We start from the raw sequence: 9542 nt of genomic DNA on the forward strand, positions 1-9542 counted from the left end.
TATTTGTTAAGTGCTTACTGTGTGTTAAGCTCTGTTCTAAGTGTAAGGGGAGATACAAGTTAATCAGATCCTTGTTCTATGTGGGGCTCACAGTCTAAATAGGAGAGAGAATAGGTATTTCATCCCCATTTTACAGATAAATTAAGTGACTTGCCCAAGGTCACGCTACAAAGCCAATGTTAGAGGAAGGATCAGAACCCAGGTCCTCTGACTCTCAGGCCAATGCTCTTTCCACTAGGCCATGCCGCTTCTCTTACCTGGGGAGATTTTCCTAGTGAAAATCCATGTCATCTCTGGCTATGTGTTCCCTGAAGTTACAATCCAAGAGGGATCCACCTCGCTGACCACTCCTTCTCAGTCTCCTTTGATGGCTGTCATCCTCCCCTCATATTTTAACTGTGGATGCTTCAAAAGTTCAATTCTAGGTCCTAGTCTTTTTCTACACTGCCTCTTTTGGGGGATTCATTCACTAACAAACTTTCAGCTTTCACTTCTTTGACAGTGATTCCCAAGTATACCTCTCCCATCTTGTCCTCCTTCCTGCATTACAGTCTCATATCTTTTCCTGCCTTCGGGACATCTCCACACGGGTGACTTGCTGGCACCTTAAACTCAGTATCACAAAAAATGAACTCTGCTTCCTTCCTTAGCCAATTCCTCCTCCTGACTTTCCCATCCCAGTCAACACCACCATGGTACTGCCTGTCCCAATAAATAATAAAAAGCTCACAACAGTAATGATCTATTTGATCCCACTCTGATTTTCACCCTCCTTATTCAGTCCTTGGTGAAATCCTGGTTTCTCCTCCACAATATGTCCCAGATCCTCCCCTTTTCTCTACACCCTCATAATCCCCACCCTGATTCAAGCTCTCATCGCCTCCCAGCTGGTTTATTGCAGCAGCCCCCTTATCGACCCTTGCCCCCAGCCTCTTTCCACTTCCTGTCTAGCCGTCACCCAGCTGCTTGAATAATCTTCCTAAAACACAGTTCAGAACACATCACTCCGCTTTCCAGAAACCTCAGACACCAACCCATTTCCCACCCCTTCAAACCAAAACTCTGTATCACTGGATTTAAGGATCTCCCCCAACTCACTTTCTTCGGTTTCCATTCTCTTTCCAACCTTCACTTTTCTCAAGCCAAATCCTAACTAGATCTCCCTCGAGACTCTCCCATCTCCGACCCATTGCATATCCCTTCTCCTGAAGAGAACCCACTCCCCCTTCAACTCGCCAAACCACATCCCTCCCCATCTTCAAAGACTAAAAACCTGCCTGACCAGGAGAGATTCCTTGACTTACCTTCCCCTTTCCTGGTCATCCATTCCATCAAATACTCTCAGGGCTTTTGTATAATTGTTGGTTTGTTCCATTTGTTTCTTTCCTTATTTATTCCTGGCCTACTTTGTGTATTACCAGTTGTGTTAATGCTTTTACTCTCATTGCTATTGTACGTTTGCAATTTGTATCTGCTCGTCTTCCCCACTAGATTCATTCAATCATATTTATTGAGCACTTACTGTGTGCAACGTACATTAAGTTGTAACCTCCTTGAGGCAGGGACCTTGACTTTATACTTTGGTTCCATCTTTCCTAAGTGTCTTTTGCCAGCCCCTTCCCTGCTTTATTCTTAGGTTTGGAGCCCCCTTGATAGCCAGGGACCATATCTATATCTCATCCACGTACTTCTTTCCCACTATTTAGTACAGTGCTTTGCACAAAGCACACATTTAGTAAAAGCTATTACTACTGCTACCACTATTGTGTTTTTTTACTTCTATTTTATGTTCCTGAGTATGTAGTACAATACTTTGCCCATATAAGAGGCTCAACACAGCAATCAGTCATATTTATTGAGCACTTATTGTGTTCAGAGTACCGTGAGAGTACAATACAAGAGAGTTCGTAGAGACACTCCCTACCCATAACACGCTTACAGTCCAGAGGGGGAGAAAGACACTAATATAAATAAACTACAAATATGTCCATAAGTGCAAATCCAAGTGCAACACATCTGATGATGAAATTAGTTCCTCATAATGACAAGGAAAATTGGTCCAGGATATGGAAGGATGAGGGACCAGCAGAGCCGAGAGACTCACAGATGGCAGAAAATCCCCCACCTGCGGCCCAAGAGCAAATGCTGCCTGGTCACAACCAGAGACAGCAGCTCTGCTGCAGACAGGAGAGAGACAGTAAATTGGCTGGCAAGAGAATAAACAAACAGCCAGTGAGCCGGCAAGTCAATGAGCCAGTGAGGCAGTACGCCACTGCCTAAGCTTCACAGGGTAGAAACTGCTCAGGCCTAAACTGACCCTCCGTGGGTCTGTCCAACTGTGGTGTGCCTGTGCGTCAACCCAACTGTCTGACAGTATGTCCCTGTCTTCTGATTCCCCCACCCCACCCCGCCCATCCACCTAGGCTGGAAAAATTCCCCAAACAACAGGAAAGAGGCAGTAGCTCCCAATCCTCGGCTAACCCGGCTCCCTAACCCTCCCTGCTCCTGCTCCCAGGTCTCAGGAAGGCAGTCTGGATCCCCCAAGACCTCAGCTCAAGATGGAATCTCCCCCTGCTCAGCTGCGTCCTCGCCCTCCCCCTCCCCTTCCTCCTGCTCCCCCGCCTCCAGTTGCTCTCCAGGGGCTCAGGTAAGTAGTTGGACAGTAGAGGTGGGGGGATTGGACAGTTTTCGGGACACGCTACAAGAACCATCTCTCAGCTGTAGATACACACAAATGTATGCAAGACACGCCAATGTACATTTATACATATAAACATACATATATGTACACCCATTTTGTACCTACGCAGACTTCCACTGCCAATCACAACTTTCCCAACCACAGGTTGAATATCGATGTCGAATTTTCTTTATACCATTTTGGCTACCACGGAACTCAGTTGTGAGTAGCTGTAGTTTTCTTTGGTTGAGGCTGTGGATGATATTGCGCACGCTTCAGGTCAGCTGTATTGCATATCTCATTATGTTTCTTCAGCATTGTATCAGTAGCCATTAGCATCTACAGGGAACTTAACTATATATATCTGTTTAAGGTTCACTATTACCATAAGTTATTATTGGCAACATTGAACTGTAAGCAGTTACAGTTGGTTCCCTGTGTAATGCTCATACCCTTTTGATAGAGTGAGAGAAGCACAAAACAGATCCTGGGGATGGAGGTCATGATATTTATTCATATATCTATTTCCCTTTTGATTCAATAGTCTGGGTGTTTGTTTGATCTTTTCTGTCCACCTGGTTCCATCTAATAGTTCCTAGAGGCGATGCCAACTCCTGTACCCCAGGTCAGCGCCCTGTTATGACCACCAGCAGATCAGGGGAAAAAATCAGGAGATACAAGCTGGTGATGGAAAGGGAGAAAAGTTTTGGGTCCTCTGCAGCCCCAATGCTTATTCCAGGGATTTGGGTGTGGGCCGGAACTCAGCATAGAGCAGGCTGGTTCTACAATCGGGGCCAAAAACAGTGATTCAGTGGAAACAGAGCTCCCAACATGAGTCCAGATCCTGGATCAGGATCCAGGAGAACTCAGCAATAAAGGCAGACGCAAGCAAGTAGCCCTGGAGTCCCCCGGATATAATAATAATAACAACGATGGCATTTATTAAGTGCTTACTATGTGCAAAGCACTGTTCTAGGTTACAAGGTAATCAGGTTGTCCCACGGAGGGCTCGCAGTCTTAATCCCCATTTTACAGATGAGGTAACTGAGGCCCAGAGAAGTTAAGTGACTTGCCCAAAGTCACACAGCTGACAATTAGGGGAGCCAGGATTTGAACCCATGACCTCTGACTCCAAAGCCCGGGCTCTTTCCACTGAGCCACGCTGCAGCTGTAGGGTTCGGGGCTGGAGGCACGGGCTGGCCGAGGGTGGGGCATCCCTGGTTCCTGACTCGCAGGGTTGATGTTTCAGATGCATTTCCCCAGAGACTGTCTCCCCGGTTGGCAGTTCCTCCCATGATCCTGTCTCTCCTGGGGATGCTTCTGGCTAAGGGGATCTATTTCATGTGGGAGCAGCACCTAGCAAAAGGTAACGCCCACCCAGTGGGACCTGGGGCTGGGAGAGGGAGGGCTGCTAGTGCACAGAGGGACTTGGGAAGGGTGGACAGAGAGTAGCCGTGAGTCAAGGAGGTGGAAGAGGAAGGGAAAGTGAGACAGAGACACGGGACAGACCTAAATGAGGAGAGCTGATATTGGAAGAGTCATGCAGGGGCCAGTCCCTCGGCCTAGGGGATGAGGGAAAAGGAAAAACATTGATGTGTGGTTTCTCCCTGGCATCCCTCCGTAACTTTCCCCAGTCCCACAGACCGGAGCCAGTCCAGCCCCGGTTAACTCATCCCGGGGTGATTGTGGTCCGGAGGGGAAGGAGGGAGGGTGGCCCCGGGCCGAATGTGGCTGAGATGGGGACCGCTGCTTGTGACCTGTAAGAGACTTCACTGGGTTCCCTGGAGGAGCGGCCAGCTGGTCAGTCAGAGTCTTTAGGTGGATGTTTGTCCTTTTCTTCCAGAGAGCCTTGCTCTGCAGCTTCATGAAGAGAAAGGTAAATTTCTGGTTCCGATGGAGCCAAGGAAAAGCACCCACTTTGAGCCCCTCGAGGGACAGAGCTCCCAGTCTAATTTCCATCAGTTTACTCTTTCCCAGTGCTTAGTGCAGTCCTCTGCACACAGTAAGCACTTAATAAATACTATTTCAACTACCTCAACTACTACTACATCTGCTATCTCGCCCCTCAGGCCCTTCAGTGTCCCTGGGCAACCTCCCATCCCCAAACCCCCTGCCTCAGGCAGAGTTCACTTATACACCCTCTCTTCCTCCTCCACTCCTCTTCTGCCCCACAGTGTCGATCTCCAGCACAAACCCTCAGGAAGGGTGCATCAGTAAGGCCAGGCTACGGAGAAGGGAGGAATGGGGGTGGAGATGGCCAAGGTCTCCCTTCAGGGTCCTGATCCCTTCAGGAAGCCCCAGTCTCCCAGCCCCCGACCCCCGCCATCCCCCAGGACAAGGCCTAAACTGGAGATAGAGCAGAGACTGAGCTGGGATACCACGGAGCAGAGAAGCATGGTAGGGGTGGCTGGGCTAGACTGGATACCGGGCGGGGAGGAGATAGGGAGCTCCAGCTGGGGAAGAGGTCACGCTAGAGGAAACATTTCCCACCCTCCATCCCACACTCCTTCCCTTCCTCTCTCCCTCCCTCATATCTGTCTCATTTCTATTGTGTTTAGATGGACTCCAGAGAGAGCTCGGTAAGTCCATTCACCTCTCACTGCCCCAGCGGACCTGAAACAAATCATGCCTTTGATCCCCCCATCTCGAAAAGGAGCCAAGAAGCAGATGGGGGGAACCCAGGCTTGCCCTGCCCCTAAAAATACCCCACCTCAACTCTGTCCCCAGGGGAGGCCCTGCAGGCCCAGAGCAGCAGCGAATCCTTTGGGGAGAAGACATGCTCCCCTGTATTGCTCCCTCTCCCACAAACCAGTTTCCGAGCCCGGAAGCGAAGGATTTGGAATCCCAGACCCAAGGAGGTGGAGGGGATTTGGGTCTGCAGTCCCATCCTTCAGTGCTTGGGGGTGAGGAGAGGGGGCAGCGATCATCAGGAGGGTAAATGGGGTCCATCTGGCTGATAGCACGAGGTGGGGTGCAGGACAGAAGAGTTCCCCACTCAGTTTTCCCTCCCTCACCTCACTCATTCATTCAGTCATATTTATTGAATGCTTACCATGTGCAGAGCACTGTACTAAGCGCTTGGGAAGTACAAGTCGGCAATATATAGGGATGGTCCCTACACAACAACGGGCTCACAGTCACTCCTTATCTCTGTTTCAGGGAAACTCCAGGCGGAGCACAGTGAGTGTTTCCTCAGCAGTTCCCAGCTCCCTGGGGTCTGGGGAAGGCTACCTGGGATCCTTTTCCAACCAGGGGACAAAGAGGACCACATAGGGGAGGGGGAGCAGCTTCTTCCTGCTCACATCCTTCCCAGCTTCCCACTCTCACCCCTTCCCAGACCAGAGAAAGTGACTCCACTCCCCCAGTCCCTCTGAGGCCAAGCCAAGCTGTGCAGCCAACAGGCAACCCCTCACCTTTTTCCTTTTCTCCCTCTAGAGACTCTGATGAACCAGCTCGCAAGGGAGAAAGGTACAGAGGCAACTGGCTCTAACCCTTCCCTGGGTTGGCTATGGGAGAAGGGAGGGGCCGCGGAAAAGATGGGGCCGGAGACAGGAACCCCGAGCGGGGTTTGAGGGAAGGGGGAAAGAGGGGTGACTGGGACAGGGGTCAGTCTGATCTGCTGCCTCCATTCTCTGCCTCCTCTGCAGAGATTGTTCATTGGGCCTTTGCTGTCGCTGGCCTCCAGGAGAGCAGAGAGGACTCTGAGCCTGGTGCTTAGGAAGCTCCTATTGGGACCCCTGGCTGGGGGTGGAAAGTGGGGAAGTGTTCTTGGAGGCTGCCTGAAGGGTAGTCCCTGCTCGGCCCAAGGGGCCAAATCTGCCCTGGCCCTTGGTACCATCCAGAACCAGGGCCTGGTGGAGAACTGACCCCAGAGAGTGGTGGCCCCTCCTGCTAATGATGGTGGTGTGTCATCCTTCCCACCCCCACCCATGCCCCAGCGAAATCCCCCTGCCCCACAGTCTGGAACCCTCCCTCACACAAGATTCTGGCTCTGTTTCCCTTGCAGAAGAACTCCAGGGAGAGATTGGTGAGTGACAGCTCTGGTTACTGGGGATGGGGAGGCACAGGAAGGTCTGGAGGAAGGGAGTGGAAGAGTAGAACAGGGGAGAAGGGGAGACCAAGGAGGATCTGGAGATGGTGTAGAGGTTGGGGCCGGGGACAGGGAGAAAGAAGGGTCTGGAGGAGGTGTTAGTGATGGAAGCAAGGGAGAGGAAAGCAGCGTGGCCTAGTTTAGAGAGCACAGGCCTGGGAATCAGAAGACCGGGGTTCTAGTCCTGGCTCTGCCACTTGCCTGCTATGTGACCTTGGAAAGTCATTTCTCTGTGCCTCTTTTCCCTCATCTACAAAATGGGGATTCAATACCTGTGTTCCCTCCTCCTTAGAATGTGAGCCCCATGGGGGACCTGATTATCTTGTATCTACCTTAGCACTTACTACAGTGCTTGGCACACAGTAAGTGCTTAACAAATAGCACACATTATTATTAACATTATTATTATTAGGAAAACAGGAGGGTCAGAGGGGTGTAGGCTGTTAGAGCAGAGTAGAGAGAGACAGACAAGAGAGGCCTTTGCCCTCACAGGGCAGTTCCTGCTCCCTTCCCTCCATCTCCCACCTCCTCACATCAGGACTCAACTTCAAGGAGCTGAATGGTGGTGGGCAAGGCTAGTTTTGGGGGGCGGGTTTTGTTGTTGGTTTTTTTAATGGTATTTGTTAAGCACTCAGTATTAAATGCTGGGTTGCTAATTGGGTTGGACACAGCCCACTTCCAACGTGGGACTCAGTCTTAATCCCCATTTTACAGATGAGGTAACTGAGGCTCAGAGAATTTAAATGACTTGCCCAAGATCATAGAGCAGACATAGTTCCCAGGAACCAGTCAGGATGGATCCAGGCCTGAACTTCCCACAATCTGCTCCCCATGGCCACAGTCTCCTGGGGTACCCCCTCACCGAATCTTGGGGAGATGACTTAGTGTAGCTGGGGATTAGGGTCCCTGTCACTTATTGGGGACAGAGGAGGGAGCAACAGGTCTTGTCTTTCCTCATTTGCTTCTCCCTGTCTTGCAGGAAGACTCCAGAGAGACATTGGTACGTCGCCCCTCTGTCCCTCGGCGCGTATGGAGGTGGAGGAAAGCAGGCGTCATTGTGCCCATGAAGGGGGCAATGTGGGGTTCCAGGTCTCTGACCCCCCCGCCCCCACACCTAGGAAGGGGGCTATTGGAATGACCAGGACTGGGTGATCAACCATATATGTGGTTGTATATGTTGCCAACTTGTACTTCCTAAGTGCTTAGTACAGTGTTCTGCACACAGTAAGCGCTCAATAAATATGATTGAATGAATATAGAGGAGGCAGCCCCTCAGGGACTCAGTCCCTCTGTCATCCAAAATCACTTTACTTGTAGTGGCGGGGTGAGGTGGCAGAGGGGGAAGGAAAGGGGATCATTTTGCCACGTGATGGAGAGAGTGGGAAGGAAAACTGAGACTGGAGATTGGTGTGGCTGGAGGGGGCAGGGGTGAGTGGGAGAGAACACATCCTTCAATCCTTTCCCTCTTCCCTTGCTTCTCCGTTTCTGCAAAGGAAATTCCCAGAAAAGTCAGGGCCACGTTAATCCCCTCATGGGCCCAGGGTTAATTACTTTGCAGGGACCCCCACACGATGTCATTATGTCACACCACGTGTGATGACATTGGAGCTGTTCCCCAGCTTCCTAGATTGGCACAGATTGAGGACCCTGTCCCATTCCAACGCTGGCTCCCCCACACCACTCTCCCGACTCTGATGGGACTGATGAGCATGCTGTTTGTGTCCTTCACCCAACCTTTGCTTCCACCGTTAACATTCACAAATTCCCTGGGTTCTAACTGATGAACGTTAATGACCAGGCCAGAGAGCCGATGCAATCTGCTGATGGGGCTGTCTTGGGGCTGTAACTGATGTGGCGCTGCCCAGATCCGCTCCCTCAGTGCCAAGGGTTTTCGGGGCATGGGAAAGGGGAAGAGCAGGCAGGTGAGAGGTGAATTTAAGCCTCTAAGTCTAGAACTTTCTCCTCTTGCCGACTTGGCCAAGCTGAGCCCGGTTGGCCGGGCCTGCAGATCGAGAGTTCCCCTGCACACTGTCCCAGAAACAGCCAAGAGTTGGAGGCCAGGGAATTCTGCTGCTGGCGGGGGGCGGGGGAGGGAGTGATTGGTGGGGTATAATAATATTCATTCATTCATTCAATCAATCGTATTTACTGAGCGCTTACTGTGTGCAGAGCACTGTACTAAGCACTTGGGAAGTACAAGTTGGCAACATATAGAGACGGTCCCTACCCAACAGTGGGCTCACAGCCTAGAAGGTGGGCTCACAGTCTAGAAGATAATGATGATCATTACCATAATGATGATGGTATTTATTAAGCACTTACTATGTGCCAAGCACTGTTCTAAGAGCTGGGGAAGATACAAGGCAATCAAGTTGTCCCCTGTGGGGTTCACAGTCTTAATCTCCATTTAACAGATGAGGTAACCGAGGCACAGAGGAGTTAAGTGATTGCCCAAAGTCACACAGCTGACAAGTGGCAGAGCTGGGATTAGAACCCACGACCTCTGATTCATTCATTCAGTCGTATTTATTGAGCGCTTACTGTGTGCAGAGCACTGTATTAAGCGCTTGGGAAGTACAAGTTGGCAACATATAGAGACAGTTCGTATCCAACAACGGGCTCACAGTCTAGAAAATAATAATGGCATTTATTAAGCGCTTACTACTTGCAAAGCACTGTTCTAAGCGCTGGGGAGGTTACAAGGTGATCAGGTTGTCCCACAGGGGGCTCACAGTCTTAATCCCCATTTTCCAGATGAGGTAACTGAGACCC

At 50.6% G+C, this 9542-nt stretch overlaps 1 protein-coding gene across 1 annotated transcript in view; it reads left to right on the forward strand.

Annotated features, from left to right (window-relative positions):
- The window catches only part of LOC119920462 (interferon-induced very large GTPase 1-like), a 28958-nt gene that overhangs the window by 12281 nt on the left and 7135 nt on the right, over positions 1–9542 (forward strand). The window contains exons 4-9 of the mRNA XM_038740865.1: positions 2516–2647; positions 3930–4046; positions 4524–4556; positions 5239–5259; positions 6687–6707; positions 7750–7815. Of these exons, the coding sequence (XP_038596793.1) occupies positions 2516–2647; positions 3930–4046; positions 4524–4556; positions 5239–5259; positions 6687–6707; positions 7750–7815 (390 nt within the window). The remainder of the gene's footprint in view (positions 1–2515; positions 2648–3929; positions 4047–4523; positions 4557–5238; positions 5260–6686; positions 6708–7749; positions 7816–9542) is intronic.

Source organism: Tachyglossus aculeatus, chromosome 2 (assembly GCF_015852505.1).
Source record: "Tachyglossus aculeatus isolate mTacAcu1 chromosome 2, mTacAcu1.pri, whole genome shotgun sequence".
NCBI lineage: Eukaryota > Metazoa > Chordata > Mammalia > Monotremata > Tachyglossidae > Tachyglossus > Tachyglossus aculeatus.